The following is a 20,379-nucleotide window of genomic DNA, read 5'->3' as shown; positions in this document are numbered from 1 at the left end:
AGGGAGTGTGAGGGAGAGAGGGAGGGAGTGTGAGGGAGAGTGGGAGGGAGTGTGAGGGAGAGAGGGAGGGAGTGTGAGGGAGAGAGGGAGGGAGGGGGAGGGAGAGAGGGAGGGAGGGGGAGGGGGAGGGGGGGTGGAGGGGGAGGGGGAGGGGGAGAGGGAGAGGGAGAGGGAGGAGGGGGGGAGAGGGAGGAGGGGGGAGAGGGGGGGAGGGGGAGGGGGAGGGGGAGGGGGAGGGGGAGGGGGGAGGGGAGGGGGAGGGAGAGGGGGAGGGAGAGGGGAGGGGGAGGGAGAGAGGGAGGGAGGGGGAGGGAGAGAGGGAGGGAGGGAGGGAGGAGGGAGGGAGGGGAGGGAGGGAGAGAGGGAGGGAGTGTGAGGGAGAGAGGGAGGGAGTGTGAGGGAGAGAGGGAGGGAGTGGGAGGGAGAGAGGGAGGGAGGGGGAGGGAGAGAGGGAGGGGGGGAGGGAGAGAGGGAGGGGGGGAGGGAGAGAGGGAGGGAGGGAGGGGGAGGGGGGGAGGGAGAGGGAGAGAGGGAGGGAGGGGGAGGGAGGGAGGGAGGGAGGAGGGAGAGAGGGAGGGAGGGGGAGGGAGAGAGGGAGGGGGAGGGAGAGAGGGAGGGAGGGAGGGGGAGGGAGAGAGGGAGGGAGGGAGGGGGAGGGAGAGAGGGAGGGAGGGAGGGGGAGGGAGGGAGGGAGGGAGGGAGGGGGAGGGGGAGAGGGAGGGAGGGGGAGGGGGAGAGGGAGGGAGGGGGAGGGGGAGAGGGAGGGAGGGGGGGAGGGGGAGAGGGGGAGAGGGAGAGAGGGAGGGAGGGGGGGAGAGGGAGAGAGGGAGGGAGGGGGGGAGGGAGAGAGGGAGGGAGGGGGGGAGGGAGAGAGGGAGGGAGGGGGGGAGGGGGAGAGGGAGGGAGGGGGAGGGAGGGGGAGGGAGAGAGGGAGGGAGGGGGAGGGAGAGGGGGAGGGAGAGAGGGAGGGGGAGGGAGAGAGGGAGGGAGGGGGAGGGAGAGAGGGAGGGAGGGGGAGGGAGAGAGGGAGGGGGAGGGAGGGGGAGGGAGGAGGGGAGGAGGGGGAGAGGGGGAGGGAGGGGGAGAGGGGGAGGGAGGGGGAGAGGGAGAGGGGGAGAGAGGGGGAGGGAGGGGGAGAGGGGGAGAGAGGGGGAGGGAGGGGGAGAGAGGGGGAGGGAGGGGGAGGGAGGGGGAGGGAGGGGGAGGGAGGGGGAGGGAGGGGGAGAGGGAGAGGGAGGGAGGGGGAGAGGGAGAGGGAGGGGGAGAGGGGGAGGGAGGGGGAGGGAGGGGAGAGGGGGAGAGAGGGGGAGGGAGGGGAGAGGGGGAGAGAGGGGGAGAGGGGGAGAGAGGGGGAGAGGGGGAGGGAGGGGGAGAGAGGGAGGGGGAGGGAGGGGGAGAGAGGGGGGGGAGGGAGGGGGAGAGGGGGGGAGGGAGGGGGAGAGAGGGAGGGAGGGGGAGGGAGGGGGAGGAGCAGAGGAGGGAGGGAGCTTCTGCCTCACACTCCCTTCCTCTCTTTATCTTCATTCCCCCCCCCCTTACCCTTCTCTGCCCTCCTTCTCAGTTGTCTCTCACCCACCCCACAGAATCCCCTTCCTCACCGCACGGACTCCTCTCGCCCACACCTACCCGTAGAAGGCTCGGTCCGGCTCTTGTTTCAGCATCTTGTAGAAATCTTCCAGCGCTTTCACTTCCCCAGCTGCCTGTTATGGGTGGGGAAGGAGAGGGGCAGGTTAAGTAGGTACAGAGAATATAGATGTAAATGGGGCTGGGGGTGTGGGAAAGGGAAACCAAGGTGGATATCTACTTCAATTCCCCACCCCATCTATTCCCCTTCTTGAACTCCACCCTCCCTACCTGTCCTACCCCTCCTTCCTTCTCCCCCCTTTCATTCTCTACTCTCCCCTCCTTCGCACCCTTCTGTTCCACTCCAATCCCCTCTCTCTCCAGTCCCCTCTCCTTTTTTCCCCTCCCTCCTTCTTCCCTACTTTCTCCCCTCCTCAACCCCTCCCTTTTAACAGGCTCCTTCCTTCTCCCTTCACTCCTCCTCCTCTCAACCTCTCCCCTCCCCCCCACTACCACTCCATTGTTGTCTCCTCCCTCCTTCTACCCCTTCTCTCATTCTCCCTCTCCTTCCCCCTCTGCTCCCTATCCTTTCCGCACACTGTCCTTAGAAACAACGATCACATGATCCCTCCTGTCACTTTCACTTCCACAATCCTTCAGCCTCTGATTCCAAGTGGATGGACTCATCAGTTAGTGAGGGAGGGATGTGGGGGAGGGGAGGGGAGGGGTCTAGGTAAGGCAGGGGGTGATGGAAATGGGGAGGGGTGTAGGGGAGGTAAGAGATCACAGAGACGACAAGGGAGTAGGGGAGGGAAGGAGTCACGGTGAAGGGGTGGGTGGAATTCATAGAGATGGGGAGAGGTCACAGAGACGGGGGGGTGTAGGAGAAGGAGGGTGTCAGAGATGAGGAGGTGTGTAGGGGAAGGAAGGTGTCAGAGATGAGGTGTGTAGGGGTGGGTAGGGTTCATGGAAAAGGGAAGTGGTGTAGGGGAAGGAGGGTGTCAGAGATGGGGAGGTGTGTAGAGGAGGGAGGGGCATAAGGACTGGTGGCATTTATGGCAATGGGGGAGGGAGGGTTCACAAAGTCAGGGAGAGGATAACAGAGACCAAGCCCCACACCTCACCTTCGTGTTGGCCAGTCGTCCTGTCACGTTGGGATCACAGAGCACCTCTGAGAAACAGAGTGGGAAGGATATGAGGCACTGATTGAAATCTTTCAGCTCCCCCGCATGCCACCCAAAGATTAGTTGACCTCACCTCTCCACCCACCACCCACCCCCATACCCACTCCTGTCTGCGCAGACCCCCCTACCAAGGGGACTCAGCTCCTTTTGTTCCCATCTGCACATCGGACGCTATTTGGATCTTCCCAGCATTTATCGCTCATCCCTAATCACCCCCTTGGGAAGGTGGGAAATTGCCAGCATTTATCACCCATCCCTAATCACCCCCTTGGGAAGGCATGGAAATTGCCAGCATTTATCGCCCATCCCTAATCAACCCCTTGGGAAGGTTGGAAATTGCCAGCATTTATCGCCCATCCCTAATCAACCCCTTGGGAAGGTTGGAAATTGCCAGCATTTATCACCCATCCCTAAGCATCCCCTCACGAAGGTGGGAAATTGTCTATGTTCATCATCCATCCCTAATCACCTCCGAGAAGGTGAATGTGAGCACTGTTCCCGCTAAGCTGTGCTGGCACACGGCCACTCAGTAACGGAAATGCTCCCGTGCACTTAGCCTTTGTTGCCGTGCAGCAAGTAAAAGTTTACAAAACGTGAAAGCTTTTCTTGGTTGTACTGTATTCCATTACACCCTTCAAATAATAAATAAAATAAAAAGTATGCGATTTTTCAATTTTCAATCCAATATTCATAGTATGCATATTACAAAAATATAGCACCACACTATTTTCAGGCAAAAACTTCCTGCTCGGAGCCATAACATGAGAAAATCTGCAGATGCTGGAAATTCAAGCAACACACACAAAATGCTGGTGAACACGACAGGCCAAACAGCATCTATAGGAAGAAGTATGGTCGACTTCTTATTCTGTTAATGAAGTCAACGAGCTCAGCGTGCGTGCAGGAAGCAGCGCCAATGCAGTTGCTAAGATAGCGAAGGAAAAGTGGGGGATGGATGCCAGTATAGGCTTGGAACATGGACTATTCCCGCCTGCCTTTTTGTTGGCTTTGTGGAACAGTCCATGTTCCAAGCCTATACTGGCATCCGTCCCCCACTTTTGCTTCGCTACATCGACAACTGCGTTGGTGCTGCTTCCTGCACGCATGCTGAGCTCGTTGACTTCATTAACAAAATAAGAAGTCGACCGTACTTCTTCCTACAGATGCTGCCTGGCCTGCCGCGCTCACCAGCATTTTGTGTGTGCTGCTCAGAGCCATGCTGGGTCCACGCAACTGTACTAAAAGTTAAAGGGAACGTTGAGTGTGGGCTGTCTGCTGTTTGTTCTGGTGTCGGGGCTCCAATGGTGCCGTTGGTTGAGGGAGATCCAGGATTCAGTCCTGGCCACAGTGAAGCCGGTGAGAGAGGGTTGTGGGGTGTATGGGGAACCTGCATGTGGTGCTGGCCAGGAGAGGCACGAGGTTTGGGTGAGCGGCCGCAGTGTGTTGAACCAATGGAGGGAGGTGGTGTTTTGGGGGGGGGGGTGGGTGGGTAGGAAGCCGATCAAGCATGCACCTGAACGGCACCGAGCTTCCTGAGAATTGTTGGACCTAGGGGAGTGTTCCGTCACACTCCTAACATGTAGATGGGGGAGAGGTAATGTGGCAGATGGGGAGTGCATGGACGAAACCCACTCAGGAAAGTAGGGAGTGACATGTAGTTGGGGGAGAGGTAATGTGGCAGATGGGGAGTGCATGGACGAAACCCACTCAGGAAAGTAGGGAGTGACATGTAGATGGGGGAGAGGTAACGTGGCTGATGTGGAATGCATGGACTAACCCCAATTAGGAGGCTCACCTTTAAGGGCGTACTTGTGCCCAGAGGAGGAGTGAACCTGTAGGAACTTGGAGCGGTTGTCGAGGATGAGCCGGAGATCGGATTTCACTGCCTGGTCAAACATGTAATTGCAGAAGTGTTCTTTGACGAAACCAGGGCTGGCAATCAGCACGCACTTCACCACTGAGGTGTGGGGGAGAGAGGGAACAGCGTGTCAGAGTCTGGGGAGGGAGAGAAAAGGGGGAAGAGAGAGGGGCCAGAGAGAAGAGGAGAGAAGGTAGGGTGAGAGAGGGGAAAAGCGGGGGAGAAAGAGGGGAGAGGCAGGGGTGAGAAAGGGGGAAGGGATAGAGGTAGGGGGAGAGGGGTGAGAGATAGGGAGAAAGGGGAGAGAGGGAGGAGAATAAGGAAAGGAGGAGGAGTGGGACAGAAGAGAGTGGAAGATATAGGAGAAGAGGGAGAGTGGGGGATAGGGGGAGGGAGAGGTGGTGGGAGGTGGGGAAAGAGAGGGTTAGAGAGAGAAGGCTGGGGAGAGGAAATGAGTAGGGAAGGGTGGGGACAGAGAGTGAGGAGGGGGTACGGGGAGAGAGAGAGGGAGGGTGGGGGAGAGAGGGGAGGAGAGGGTGAGGGAGGGGGAGAGAGGGGAATAGGGGTGAGAGGGAAATGGAGGAGAGGGAGTGTGATAGAAGAGGGTGGACAGAGGGGAACAGGGGTGGGGAGAGAGAGGGGAATAGGGGAGGGGGAGTGTGATGGAAGGGAGGGTGGAGAGGACACCCACCATCGAAGTTGATGTGTCGAATGATCCCCTGCATGACGGACTCGTAGAACCTCTCCAGGGCCTAGAACAGAGTGTGGTCAGCAGGTCAGTGAGTGAATGTCCACTCCCCAAGCCCACCATGGGTATCAAAAACCATCTTCGCCCTTCCCCTCTCTTCTCCAAGTCCAGGCATTGAACACACCGTCCTCTCCCCACTTGGGACCTCTCCCCACCTCCACTCCGGAACCAGGTGTAAGACACACCTTTCTCTTCCTAACTCCTTTGGGACTAGGCATCGGACACACCACCCTCTCACACCCCCCTGGGATCAGGTGCTGGCCACACCGTCCTCTCCCCACCTCTGGAACTGCGTACCGGACACACCATCCTCCTCCCTCCTGCTGGGACTGGGTGTCAGACACCGCTCTCCTCCCCCACCATCACCCCACCACCCCACCACCCCACCTTGTCGTGCTGAGAACAGCTGCCTTTCCGTTTCCTGGGGATCGTGCTCTCCACCTTGGCCCTCAGCACCGTCATACAGGACGTCACCAAGCAGATGTGCGCCAGACCCTCCTGCATCACCACAGCCGCCACATCTGCATTTTGCGCTGGGTCACATGCCTGTTCTGCAGCCAATGAGAAGAGAGGAGACGGGTGTGAACACATTGCCCAGGCAGCTCCCTCACCCCAGTGTTGCCTCTCTGAACATCCTGGAGGCTCGGCATGGGACATCCCAATTTGTCAAACACTTTCCCCTGCCACCTTCCTGAAATTCCGAGATCAGAACTCTGGGAAGTTCCCCTAGTGAGGTTGTCCTAAGGTTAGGAGCTCAAGGAGATTTGGTTTGTCACCGAACACAAACAAACTTCTACAGATACACTGTTGGAAGTGCCCTCACTGGTTGCATCATGGTCTGGTATGGCAATCTGAATGTGCAGGAACGTTAGAAGCACAGGGAGTAGAGGACCACATCCCTCCCTAACCATCGGTAGTATCTTCAGGAGGTACTGCCTCAAAAAGGCAACATCTACCATCAAAGGTCTCCAACGTTCGGGCCTTGTCATCTCCCTACAGCTCCCACTGGGCAGAAGGTACAGAAGCCTGAAGTTCCACACCACCAGGTTCAGGATCAGCAACTTCCCTTCAACCAGCAGGTTCTTGACCCCAATCACAACCCTGATCACCACCGCAGTAAACCAACACTATTGTGTGCTATCATGGACTTTGCCTTTGATCTAACTGTGTTCTTTGTGTAGAAAATAAAAGTTTATGAGATGATTGAGAAGTGCAGATAGAGTAGTTGTCTGGTATCTCTTTCCCAGGTTTGAAATGTCTAATAACTGAGAGCATCCGTTTAAGGTGTGAAGGGGATAAGTTCAAAGGAGGTGCTTGGAGAACTTTTTTTTTTACACAGAGAGTGGCAGGTACCTGGAATGAGCTCCAAGGGTGGTGGGGGTGGTGGAGACAGATACCATAGACGCACATGGACACCTAGATAAAAATTGGCATGTCCTCTTTGACCCTTACCGATTTTTAAATCGGTGCACTACAGAAAGCTCCTACTCAGATGTATCAGGACTTGGTACAGTAACTCTTCTGCCAGTCACCAAAAGAAACTGCAGAGGGTGGCAGACACAGTGGACCCTGTCTACACTTCCCACTGCCTCGATGAAGCAGTCAGCAGAATCAATGATTCCTCCCAGTCCGGACACTCTCCCTTCTCCCTCCCACTGGGCAGAAGATAAAAACGCCTGAAAGCACATCCCGGCATGCTTAAGGATAGCTTCTACCACTGGGCAAGAGATTCAAGAGTCTTAGGTCACACACTGCCAGGTTCAGTAACAGTTATTACCCCACAACCATCAGGATCCTGAACCAGCGTGGATAACTTCACTCACCTCTACTTCACAACCTACAGACTCCAATGGATTCACTTTCAAAGACTCTGTGACTCATTCTCAACATTATTCATTTACTTTTTACTATTTTCATGATTTGTCTTCTTTTGCACATTGTCTCTGTCTTTGTTATGCACAGTTTTTCACAAGTTCTATTGTTTTTCTTTACTTTCCTCTACATGCTTGCAAGAAAATGAATCTCAAGGTAGCATATAAGACCACAGGACATAGAAGCAGAATTAGGCCATTCAGCCCATCGAGTCTGCTCCACCATTTCCCTATCAACCCCATTCTACTGCCTTCTCCCCATAACCTTCAAAGCCCTGACTAATCAAGAACCTATCAACCCCTGCCTTCAATACACCCAATGACCTGGCCTCCACAGTGCCTGTGGTAAAGAGTTCCACAGATTCACCACCCTCTAGCTAAAGAAATTCCTCATCATCTCTGTTCTAAATGGATGTCCCTCTTTTCTGCAGCTGTGCCCTCTGGTCCTAGACTCCCCCAGCGTAGGAAACATCCTCTCCACATCCACTCTATCTACACCTTCCAATATTCGATAGGTTTCAGTGAGATCTCTCCTCATTCTTCTAAATTCCAGTGAGTATGGTGGCATAAGCATTAATAATAAATTTAAACTTACTTTCATTTTTACTCCGCAGTTATATTTTATTGAATGATCTGCTAGTTACGATAAGACGGACTTTTCACTTCACAATCTACCTCACTGTGGTCCTTGCACCTTATTGTCTGCCTGTACTGTGCTCCCTCTCTGCAACTGTTAAATAGTTTTCCATTTTATTACCTTGATTTGTATGGACATTGTGGAGGGTGAAGGGATTAGCTTAGTGAGGCATTTAACTAGTTGAGCCCTCTATGATATGCAAACTAATTTATGTATAATTTAAAAACACAAACACGAGGAATTCTGCAGATGCTGGAAATTCAAGCAACACACATCAAAGTTGCTGGTGAACGCAGCAGGCCAGGCAGCATCTCTAGGAAGAGGTACAGTCGACGTTTCGGGCTGAGACCCTTCGTCAGAAACCATAACAATACAGAATAAATTGAACAGCTACAGAGAAAGTGAGGTGCAGATAAACAATAAGTTCAAAGTAAATTTATTATCAAAGTACATATTTGTCACCATATACAACCCTGAGATTTGTTTTCTTATGGGCAAACTCAATAAATCTATAGAATAATAACCACAACAGAATCAATGAAAGACTGCACCAACTTGAGTGTTCAAACAGTGGCAAGAGACAACAGACTGTGTAGATATAAAAAAGAAACAAACAATAAGAAGAAGAAATAAAAAATTAAAATCAAGAACATAAGATGAAGAGTCCTTGAAAGTGAGTCTGTAGGTTGTAGGAACATTTCAATGATGGGGGTGAGTGAAGTTATCCCCTTTGGTTCAAGAGCCTGATGGTGAGGGGTAATAACTGTTCCTGCACCACTGGTGTGAGTCCTGAGGCTCCTGTACCTTCTTTCTGATGGCAACAGCAAGAAGAGAGCATGTCCTGGGTGGTGGGGGTCCCTGATGATGGATGCTGCTTTCCTGCGATAGTGTTTCACGTAGATGTGTTCAATGGTGGGGAGAGCTTTACCCATGATGGACTGGGCCGTATCCACTACTTTTTGTAAGATTTTTCCATTCAAGAGTATTGGTGTTTCTATATCAGGTGATGCAGCCAATCAATATACTCTCCACTTTATATAGGCATCCATTAGTCTCGTGAGACCATGGATTTGTGCCTTGGAAGGTTTCCAGGGCGCAGGCCTGGGCAAGGTTGTATGGAAGACCAGCAGTTGCCCATGCTGCAAGTCTCCCCTCTCCACACCGCCGATGTTGTCCAAGGGAAGGGCATTAGGACCCATACAGCTTGGCACAGGTGTTGTCACAGAGCAGTGTGTGGTTAAGTGCCTTGCTCAAGGACACAACACGCTGCCTCAGCCTAGGCTCGAACTAGCGACCTTCAAATCACTAGACGAATGCCTTAACCACTTGGCCACGCGCCAACACTCTCCACTACTCATCCATAAAAGTTTGCCGAAGTTGTAGATGTCATGCTGAATCTTTGCAAACTCTTAAAGTAGAGGTTCTGCCGTGCTTTCTCATAATTACTCTTATGTGCTGGGCCCAGGACAGTTCCTCCAAAATAATACCAAGGAATTTAAAGGTGCTAACTCTTTCCACCTCTGATGAGGACTGGCTCATGGACCTCTGGATTCCTCCTCCTGAAGTCAATAATCAGCTCCTTGGTCTTGCTGACATTGAGTGAGAGGTTGCTGTCATGGCACCACTCAGCCAGATTTTCAATCTCCTTCCTATATGCTGATTCATCACCACCTTTGATTCGGTCTACAACAGTGGTGTTGTCAGCAAACTTAAATACAGCACTGGAGCTGTGCTGAGCTAGACAGTTTAAAGTGAACAGAGCAGGGGGCTAAGCACAGAGCCTTGTGTTACACCTGTGCTGATGGAGATCGTGGAGGAGATAGTGTTGCCAATCTGAACTGACTGGTTTCTGCAAGTGAGGAAATCCAGAATCCAACTGCACAAGGAGAAATTGAGTCCAAGGTCTAGAAGCTAAATGAATAATTTTGAGGGGATGATGATATTGAATGCTGAGCTGTAGTCGATAACAGCATCCCGATGTATTATCTTTTTTGTCCAGATGTTCTAGACTTGGGTGAAGAACAAACGAGATGGTATCTGCTGTGGACCTGTTGCTCGATAGGGAAATTGGAGCAGATCTCAGTCATTTTTCAGGCAGGGGTTGATAAGTTTCATTACCAACCTCTCAAAACACTTCCGTCACTGTGGATGTAAGTGACGTTCCTCTTGGGCACCAGTGTAACTGAAGCCTGCTTGAAGCAGATGAGTACCTCAGACCATCAAAGCGAGAGGTTAAAGATCTCAGTGAACACTCCAGTCAGTTATCAGTGTAGGTCTTGAGTACTTGGCCGGTTATCCCGCCTGGGCTGGATGCCTCCCATGGGTTCACTCTCCTGAGTCCTGAGACTGAAATCATAGGATTATTGGGGGCTGCGGGACCTTGTGATGGTTCATCCATGTTTTGACAGTCAAAGGCATTGAGCTCATCTGGAAACGAAGGCCAGCCATCATCTATATCACTTGACTTAACTTTATAAGAGATGATAGCATTCAAGCCCCGGTACAACTGTTGAGCATCCTTTGTTGATTCAGGTTCAGTCCGAAATTGCCACTTTGCCCTTGAGATGGCTTTCTGGAGATCATACCTGGACCTCTTATAACTTTCTTGGTCATCTTACTCGAATGTCTCTGATCTGACCCTCAGCAGATTGTGCATCTCATAGTTCCTCCAGGACTTTTGATTGGGGTAGATGCTGAACGATATTGTGGGGGCACACTCATCTACAACTGTTTTAATAGAAGTCCATTACAACCATGGTGCATTCATTCAGATCGACAGGTGAGTCCTTCAACACGGCCCTGTCCACCGACTCGAAACAATCCCTAGTTGCTCCTCGGCCTCTCATGACCACCTCTTCCTCGTCCTGATCCCCAGAGCCTTGCTCTTTAGCGACTGCCTATATGCAGGTAGAAGGACAACCAAGTGATCCAATTTACCGAAATGCAGTCTGGGCATGGAAAGGTAGGCATTCTGTATCTTAGTATAACAGTGATCTAGTGTGTGCTATAGGTTATATGCTGATGGTGACTGGGCAGGGATCCGGCTGAAGTCCCTGACTATGATTTGAAATGTGTAGGGATGGACTGTTTCTCGTTTGGAGATGCATCACGCACTTGATTATAGTCAGCCACTGGTGGTATGTCAACAGCGGTCAGGATTATGGAGGAGAACTCCCAGGGTAAATAGAATAGACAGCATTTGACCGTTAGGTGTTCGACAAAACCACCACATCGGAGCACACACCTCCACCTTTTACCTTTTCCGAATCAGCATTGCAGTCCATATGGAAAATCGACAAGCCTCCTAGTTTGATCGCTGAACCTGGTGTGCTAGGAGATAGCCATGAATCACTCAGACACAGAATACAACAGTCTCTCATTTCCCTCCGACGCAGCAATCTTGCCATCAGGTCCTCAGTTTTGTTCTCCAGCGACTACACATTTGCTGAGATGCTGGATCCAGGGGACCTCATTCCTCTGCGTTTCAGCCCAGTTCGGAGTCCTTCCCCCCCACCCTCCACCCCCCCGCCAGCCATGGCGGTGAACCTGTGTCCATTTAAAAGTGCTGTGCTTGCCTGGTCTGCTGAGACTTTCATGAAATCTGTAGATCATTAAGTTGATTTTAAAGCACATTGCTCAGAGGCACATTGCAGGGACAGTAATTCAAAAGAGGTATATATTGAAGGGTAGGTAGACATATTGTCCACAACCCACACAGCATCGCTGTGGTTCACTGGCACCAGTACAAGAGCCACGGTGAGGTCAAAAGTCGTATCTGTCTAGGGAACCGTCCAAAGGACTTCTAACAGCGGGGTCGAAGCTACCTTGAACCTGCTGGTAGTGCTTTCAAGTTTTTGTATCCTCGCCCCGATGGTGGGGGGGGGGGAGAAGAGAGAATGTTTGGGGTGAATGGGGTCTTTGACAATACTGACTGCTTTATTGAGAAGTGGAGACAGAGTCTGATGCTCTGTGATTGTGATGCTGTGGAAAGTAAGTTTCTCATGGCACCTGTGCACACACAGACACGTGCAAATGACAGTAAACTCCACTTTGCTTTCCAACACCCCATACAGTCGTAACCTTAAGACGTGCACACTCAGGCCCCAGCATATCTCACAACTCAGGAGAACAAAAGTCCACAGTTCCCCAAGTCTCCGATGTCCCAGATCAAGAGAAACACGCTGTAGTGGAATGTCCCCAAAGGAAGGGGAGAAGCAGAAAGTGAGAGGGGATGACGGGGAGGAAGGAAGAGAGGGGGGTAGGGTGAGCAAGAGGGAGAAGTGGGGGAGGTGAGCAAGAGAGAGGGAGGAGGGGTGAGCATGACAGAGGGGTGTGAACTATAGAGAGAGGGAGGGAGAGAAGGGATGATTGAGAGACAGAGTGGAATAGAGGGAGTGAGTGGGTTGGATGAGAGATAGAAAGAGATAAGTCAGAAAGAAAGTACGGTGGACCAAGAGAGAGGAGGCACAGGTTAGAGGGAGGGGGAGGGTGAGAGAGTTGAGAGGGAGAGAGGATAAAGGGAGCAGCAATGTTGGGAGATGGAGCAAGGGGGGGGAGTGTGGAAGGAGGAGTGAGGGAGTGGCAGGGAGGTGGAGAAGAGAAAGCATGGGGTCTGTCTCAAAGTGCAAAGAGTAAGTGAGGACATTGGCACTGCCGAACTGCCAGTGGGAATGACTGCAGGAACCCCCATCCCCAGCTGCCTCACAGCTGACTCACCAATCCGCTCCAAAACCACACTGTCCCACTGCTTCTTGGCCAGCGTGAACTTCCGGTTCATCTCCAGCTCGATGGTGTGGTAGGCACCCATCTGTGTGTGGGTGGGGAGGAAGGGGAAGGTACACACTCATTCAAGTCAGCTGCAACTCAGATCTGTTAACCTATATACGGTGTCTATAAAAGGTTTTCAACCTGCCTCCACCCCCCCCCACCCCGCCGCAAGTTTTCATATTTTATTGTTTAACAACATTGAGTCACTGTGGATTTGATTTGGCCTTTATTGACACTGATCAACAGAAAAAGACTCTTTAGTGTCAAAGTGAAAACAGATCTTTACAAAGTGATCTAAATTAATTACAAATACAGGTGTCCCCTGCTTTACGAATGTTCACTTTACGCCACTTCGCTTTTACGAAAGACCTACATTAGTCCCTGTTTTCGCTAACCGAAAGAAGATTTTTGCTTTTATGAAAAAAGACGCCTGCTTTAAACTTGTGTTTATCCTGAGAAAGACTACCATGACCGTGAAGCCTTTTGCGGGCAGGTGTGTGCGCATGCGTCATGTGCACATACATGACGTGCGCATGCGTGTACGTGCTGATTTTTTTCTACAACTCGGTTTTGGCTCAATCTTCCGGATTCTGTTAAGTGAAACTACACTGTACATACATTATTTCTACTTTATATAGACTGTGCATTTATCATATCATTCCTACTTTTACTATATGTTAGTGTTATTTTAGGTTTTATGTGCTATTTGGTAATGATTTGGTAGGTTATTTTTTTGGGTCTGGAAACGCTCAAAAAATGATCCCATATAAATTAATGGTAATTGCTTCTTCGCTTTACGCCATTTCGGCTTACGAACGGTTTCATAGGAACGCTCTACCTTCGGATAGTGGGGGAAACCTGTATAAAACACAAAATAATTGAATGCTTAAGTATTCACCTCCTTTAATATGACACTCCAAATCATCACTGGTGCAGCCAATTGGTTTTAGAAGTCACTTAATTAGGTAAATGGAGATCACCTGTATGCAGTCAAGGTGTTTCAATTGACTGTAGTAAAAATACACCTGTAGCTAGAAGGTTCAAATGTTGGTGAGATTATCCTGACAAAAACTACACCGCAAAGACAAAGCAACTCTGGAAAAAGGTTATTGAAAAGCACAAGTTAGGAGATGGATACAAGAAAAATTCCAAGTCACTGAATATCCTTTGCAGTTAAGTCAATCATCAAGAAATGGAAGGAAATTGGCCCAGCTATAAATCTGCCTACAGCAGGCTGTTCTCAAAAACTGAGTGCTCGTGCAAGAAGGGGACTAGTGAGGGAGGCCACCAAGAGACCTATGACAACTCTAGCGGAGTTACAAGCTTCAGTGGCTGAGATGGGAGAGACTGCACACACAACAATTGTTGCCCAGGTGCTTCACCAGTTACAGCTTTATGGCAGAGTGGCAAGAAGAAAGCCACTGTTGAAAAAAACCTCACATGAAATCTCGGCTAGAGTTTGCAAGAAGGCATGTGAGAGACTAAGTCAGTTGGAAGAAGGTTCTTATGGTCTGGTAAAACCAAAACTGAACTTTTTGACCATCAGACTATCCACTATGTTTGGCGTAAAAACACAGCACATCGTCAAAAACACAGCATTCTTACCCTGAAGTATGCTGCATCATGCTGTGGGGATGCTTCACTGCAGCAGGCCCTGGAAGGCTTGTGAAGGTAGAGGGCAAAATGAATGCAACAAAATACCGGGAAATCCTGGAGGAAAACCTGATGCAGTCTGCAAGAAAACTGCAACTTGGGAGATTTGTTTTCTAGCAAAACAATGACCCCCATGCTACACAGGAATGGCTTAAAAACAACAAAGTTAATGTCCTGGAGTGGCCAAGTCAGAGTCCAGGACTCAATCCAATTGAGAATTTGTGTCTGGACTTGAAAAAGGCTGTTCATTCACTATCCCCATGCAATCTGACAGAGCATGAGCAGTTTTGTAAAGAAGAATGAGGTAAATTGCAGGGTGCAAAGCTGATAGAAACCTATCCACACAAACTCGAGGCTGTCATTGCTGCCAAAGTATCTATTAAACACTGACTTGAAGGGGTTGAGTAATTATACAATCAATTATTTTGTGTTTAATAATTGTAATAAATTTAGACCAATTTGCAGAAATTTGCTTTCACTTTGTCATGAAAGAGTTCTTTCCCCCCGTTGATTACTGTCAAAAAGCCACTGTGATTTGATGTTGTAAAACAATAAAACATGAAAACTTCTAAGGAGGGTGAATACTTTTTATAGGCACTCTATAAACCACCCTCAAATCTCTGGATTAGATCCCAGCCTGTAATCTACTCCCAGGGATCTGTTTGTTGTTCTATATATAAATCCCCCAACCCCTGGATCAGATCCCAGTCTTTAACCCACTCCCAGGGATCTGTTATTCTATTTATAAACCAACCCCAAACCCCTGGATTAGATCTCAGCCTATAACCCTGTCTGTCTGTCTGTATCTCGTTTTACGGCGGTTGGCATCCAGCTTAATGGTGCATTACTGCCACCCTCTGCTCCAGAATGTGCACTAGACATACATTCTAAATCCCTTCACCGAATTGCGCGCGTGCGCACACACCCTATAACCCTCCCCCAGGGATGTTATTTTACATGTAACTCCCCGCCCCCCCCAAACTTCTGGAATAAATCCCAGCCTATAACCCACTCCCAGGAATCTGTTATTCTATATATAAATCTCCGAACCCCTGGATTAGATCCCAGCTTGTAACTCACTATCTATCATTCTATTTATCACCCCCACCCCAGATCAAATCCAATGTTGCAGCTCATTCCGGGGAGCCCGTGATCCCAGTGCCCACTCACCTTCACGTACTCGTTCTCCTGGATGTTGGTCCCTTTCACTCTCAGCATGCATGCCTGGACGTCAAAGTCGATGTTCTCCACGCAGATGGTGAGGGTCGTGCGGACGCGATTACTGCCTACGCTGCCCGTCGCCGATTCCGTCTGCACCTTCCTGGGGGAGGGGGGATTTAATGAGACCGTGCGGGTCAGTCACAGGCTCCAGTTCTGCCCTCTTGACCCTCAGGCGAAGACCCAGAGGACTGGAGAGTCAGTGGCATTAGTCCTGTCTTTCACCCCACCATTCTCTTTCTTCCCATCTTCCCAGAAGATCATGATGGGACAGTGCGGGAGGAGCTCCCTACTGAATTCGTATACAAATCTCTTGAAGATGTCTTCAATTGTGGGGAGGAGGAAAGTGGCTGTATTGTTCTGCGGTGTCCCGGACAGTGGGCTCAGAGAGAGAACTCATCTGGTTAAATATCAGTGGCAGACATTAGGGAAAGGATCATAAAACACAGGAGCAGAATTAGACCATTTGGCTTGTCGAGTCTGCTCCCCCATTCAATAATGACTGGAGAACCCATTCTCCCACCTTCTTCCCATAATGCTTAACCGTCACCCCACCACCTTTACTAGTCAAAAACCTATCAACTGCCGCTTTAAATACACCCAGTGACTCGGAGTCCCCCACCCCTTGTGGCAACAAATTCCACAGATGGAGCACCCTCTGGCTGAAGTAGTTCACCCTCATCCCCGTTCTAAATGGATGTCCCCCCGTTCCGAAGCTGCGCCCTCGGATCCCAGATTCTCCCTCTGATGGAGACGCCCACTCTACCCAGGCCTTTCAACATCCGGGAGGTTTCAGAAGAATTCCCCCTCCCTTTATCCTTCCGAACTCTGTAACATACATCAAACGCTCCTCAAACATTAACTCTTTCATCCCTGGGATCATTCCTGTGAAGTTCCTCTGGACTCTCTCCAGGGTTCACAGATCCTTCCTTGGATATAGGGCTCACACTACTCCAAATACGGTCTGACCTTGTGAAGAGTGAACATGGAACACAGAACAGTGCAGGATTATAAAGTTGTATCGACCTTTAAGCCAACTTCAAACCCAATCTAATGCTTCCCTACCACGTAGCCCTCCATTTTACTTTCATTCACGTGCCTGTTTTCTGGCAAGATGGTGCTGCCTCTGGACTGCGGGTCTACCCCATCAGCGAGCTGCACTTGTGTGGACAGTGTTGCCGCCGGCTACAGAGAGACGTTGGAGTCGATGCGCGAAGGCAGTGTGCATTCTAGCAGCAGGTGATCGTCTTAGTCGCTTTTCTTGTGATCGCAGTGGTAATGTGGAATGCTGCAAGCCCAATTCACGGCGGGGGAAGCTGCGTGGCCTCGGTTCTGGTGAGGACGAGACCTCAAGCCACGGTGTCACCCGTTTGCACCCGCCAGGAGAGGGGAGTCTGTGTCGGTGCTGGCAGAGGTGTGGCACAGCGACCAAGCTGGCGTCAGTGCTGCCCTCCAGTGTTCGCTCGGCAGAAGACAATCTGTACTGTGTTCAATTGCAGACTGTTGCAACATTCACGGACTCAGGGACTTGGACCATATTTTTACTGCTAGCTTCTATGTGCTATATGTGCCTTGTGTTGTGTATGACTGTTGGTACTTTGGCTCCGGACTAACCCTGTTTCATTTAGTTGGCTGTTTCCCATGGAAAAGACAATGAAACTTGAATTTGAGCCTTAAGTGTCCCTAATGTATTGGCCTCTACCACCATCCCTGGGAGCACGTTCCACACCCTCAACACTCTCTGTGTAAAAACAAAACATACCACCTTATACCTTCCTCCAATCACCTTAAAGTTATGCCCTGTCCTATGAGCCCCTGACAGCCTGGAAAAAGGTCTCTGGCTGTCTGCTTGATCTATGATTCTTATCACCCTATACACCTGCATCAATTCCGGCAGAGTAACGCCCACCTCCTCAGCACAGCCTCCCCTCACTCCCAGACGCTTTGCGCACCTGATGGTGGAAGCCCTCAAGCTGTCGTTCACGTTGAGGAGATTGTAGGTGTGCCACATGTCCTCAGCCTCCTCTGGCATCAGAGTCACCTGGCTAACGGGGGGAAAGAAATTGGCTGTTACTGTCACACGTACTGAGGTACAGTTCAGGGCATCAACAGCTCACAGGATCTATCCTGGTCTGAACACAGCGATGGAATCATGAAGAAGGCAGGCTGGCGGCCATACCTCATTAGGAGTCTGAGCAGATTCTGGAGCTCACCAAAGGCTCATCAAATGGGTGGTGGAGGGCATTCCAGCTGGCTGCATCTCCACCTCTATGTTGGCTCCAAATCACAGGATCGCAAGAGGCTGCAGAGGACTGTAGACTCAGCTGGATCCATCACCAGCACAAACAGTCCCACCATCGAGGACACCTCCAAGTAGTGCCTCAAGAAGGGATCCATTATCAAGGACTGTCACCATCTGGGACATCCTCTCTTCTCACTACCACCATCATGGTGGAGGTACAGCAGCCTGGAGAACCACACTCATCGTTTGAGGAACAGTCTTTGTTAGTGTGTAGCTCTTCCTTGACTCTATTTCTCTACTGTGAATGCCTGCATGAAAGCGAATCGCAGGGCAGTATATGGTGACCTTGATAATAAATTTAGTTTGAACTTTTGAGCTTCCTCCCCTCTGCCATCAGATTTCTGAATGGTCCATAACGACAGAGTAAAAGCTAGCGGGATGTACTTTCAGGCTTTCGTATCTCCTGCCCAGTGGGAGGGGAGAGAAGAGAGAATGCCCAGAGTGGGTGGGATCTTTGATTGTGCTGGCTGCTTTACTGAGGAGGGGAGGCATGGTGTGCCGAGTTGTGTCCACGAATCTCTGAGCTGTTGCCATACCCAGCTCTGCCGCACCCTGACAGGATGCTTTCTGCGGTGCATTGATAAAAATTGGTGAGGGCTGATAGCAAAAAATGTCAAATGTCTTTAGCCTCCTCAGGAAATGGAGGCATTGGTGTGTTTTTGTTTGGTTATGGCATCAACATGGTTGGATCTGGGGATGTTGTTGGAGATGTTCACTTGGGAACTTGAAGCTCCCTACACTCTCAGCTTCAGTGCCATTGATGTGGACAAGAGCAAGAACGTGTCCATCACCAATCTCCCCCTTGCTGGGGTCAAGAGGGAGGGAGCAGATAGTTTGTGGGGGGGGGGGAGTGAGGGGGCAGAGGAATCAGTGGGGAGAGCCTGGCAAAAATCAGAAGGGCCAGGGTCAAAATGCAGGCAAGACTGGGAACGAGGAAAACTGGAGGCCAGAGCTGGAAAAACTGGAAAGCTGAGCAGGGAAACCTGGAAGTGGGCTGTGGAAAATAGGAAGTGGGACAGTGGGAACTGGAAAGTAGGGCATGTGAAAACTGCGAAACCCAGGACACAGGAGAGGGAAAGGGGGGGGGGTTGGAAGAGGGGCAAGTGGGTCAGGAGGGGTGAAACATGAAAACCGGAAGTGGGGCAACAGAAAACGTAGGAAAACCGGAAGCAGGATAAGTAAACCAGAAGCGGGGTAGGAAAATTCAGGGAAAATGGAAGTGGAGTAGGTAGAACCCAGGTAAACTGGGAAAACTGGAAGTGGGGCAGAAGGGATCCCCGGGAAAACCTAAAGAGGGAGCAGGGAACCAGGGAGTATCTTCTGCCCGGTGGAGACTGTGGAACGTCATTCAGGGGAAATTACACCACGCCGGACCGAGGGCGGAGGTCACTAGACCGATACAGCCACCCCCCTCCTCCCCAGCCCCACCCTGTTGCTCGGTAACCGCCGCGCCTCACCCCGAGTTGTCCCGCTCGATCATTTTGCTGAGGAGCTTCATGGTGGACCTCCGGCTCCCGGACACCCGGCCAGGCACGCGCCGCGGCCTGCCTGACGTCACGGATACTGGCAACCCCAGATTCGGCCGCCGCCATCTTTAGTACTGGCTGCACCGGGAGAGGGGCATGTGAAATTCGGAGTGGGGTAGAAGGGTGCGGGAGGTTGTGGGCTTTGCTGGTTTTGTTGTTGGTGGTCCTGCTTATATTTAAAACGGAGATTAATATGTTCGTGAGTATGTGATTAGGAAGGAAGCCAGCCTGATCAAATGGGAGAACAGGTTTGATGGGCCGAATGAGCTAATTCTGCTCAGATTACATTGTTTATTAACACAAACAACACGTTTTGGTATATGTTTCTACGCACATAAGACGTAGGAGCAGAATTAGGCTATCTGGCCCCTCAAGTCTGCTCCACTACTCTTAAGGCATCCGTTAGTCTTGCAAGACCATGGATCTGCACCTGGAAAGGCTTCACTCTCCAGGCCACAGGCACAGTATGGAAGACTAGCAGTTGCCCATGCTGCAAGTCTCCCCCTCTCTACGAGACCAATGTTGTACAAGGGAAGGGCATTAGAACCCATGCAGCTTGGCAGCAGTGTCGTCACAGAGGACACCGCTCAAGGACACAACACGTTGCCTCGGCTGGGGCTCGAACTCACGATCTTCAGGTCACTAGTCCAATGCCTTAACCAGCTGGCCACGTGCCCACACAAATACACTACAGGTTTGACAAGAGGCGGAACTCTGAGATCAAACAGCACGAGAGAGAGTTGCTCGACTTAAGAGTCCCGTCTTGAGCCCACCATCCGGCACCCTCAGCTATGGCAGGAATACCAGGAGAAGGACGCACTGAACGATCTGCAGCTCCGGCACTTCCAAGGTACTTCTGTGAGGTCACAGATCCAAATGCTGCAGGATTTGCACCATGACTCACCCTTCTACTTGTTGGAAAAATGTCAGGGAGTCTGAAAGCAGGGGGAGGAGTCAGAAGCAACACACACAAAATGCTGGAGGAACTCAGCAGGCCAGGCAGCATCAATGGAGAAGAGTACAGTCAACGTTTTGAACCGAGACCCTTCGGC

General features: G+C 51.0%; 1 protein-coding gene across 1 annotated transcript in view; it reads right to left on the bottom strand.

Moving 5' to 3' along the window:
- Positions 1–19,346, bottom strand: part of pelo (pelota mRNA surveillance and ribosome rescue factor) — a 31,189-nt gene extending 11,843 nt beyond the window's left edge. Inside the window, exons 1-9 of the mRNA XM_063062562.1 lie at positions 19,259–19,346; positions 17,452–17,544; positions 15,452–15,602; positions 12,578–12,668; positions 5,741–5,904; positions 5,297–5,357; positions 4,543–4,704; positions 2,688–2,734; positions 1,627–1,700 (exon numbers count right to left, since the gene is read on the bottom strand). Of these exons, the coding sequence (XP_062918632.1) occupies positions 1,627–1,700; positions 2,688–2,734; positions 4,543–4,704; positions 5,297–5,357; positions 5,741–5,904; positions 12,578–12,668; positions 15,452–15,602; positions 17,452–17,544; positions 19,259–19,299 (884 nt within the window). The 5' untranslated portion in view covers positions 19,300–19,346. The remainder of the gene's footprint in view (positions 1–1,626; positions 1,701–2,687; positions 2,735–4,542; positions 4,705–5,296; positions 5,358–5,740; positions 5,905–12,577; positions 12,669–15,451; positions 15,603–17,451; positions 17,545–19,258) is intronic.
- Between the last annotated feature and the right edge of the window lie 1,033 nt (positions 19,347–20,379).

This window comes from Mobula hypostoma, chromosome 11 (assembly GCF_963921235.1).
Source record: "Mobula hypostoma chromosome 11, sMobHyp1.1, whole genome shotgun sequence".
NCBI lineage: Eukaryota > Metazoa > Chordata > Chondrichthyes > Myliobatiformes > Myliobatidae > Mobula > Mobula hypostoma.
The sequence above is the reverse complement of the archived record's forward strand: the minus strand, read 5'-3'. Positions and strand labels throughout refer to the sequence as shown.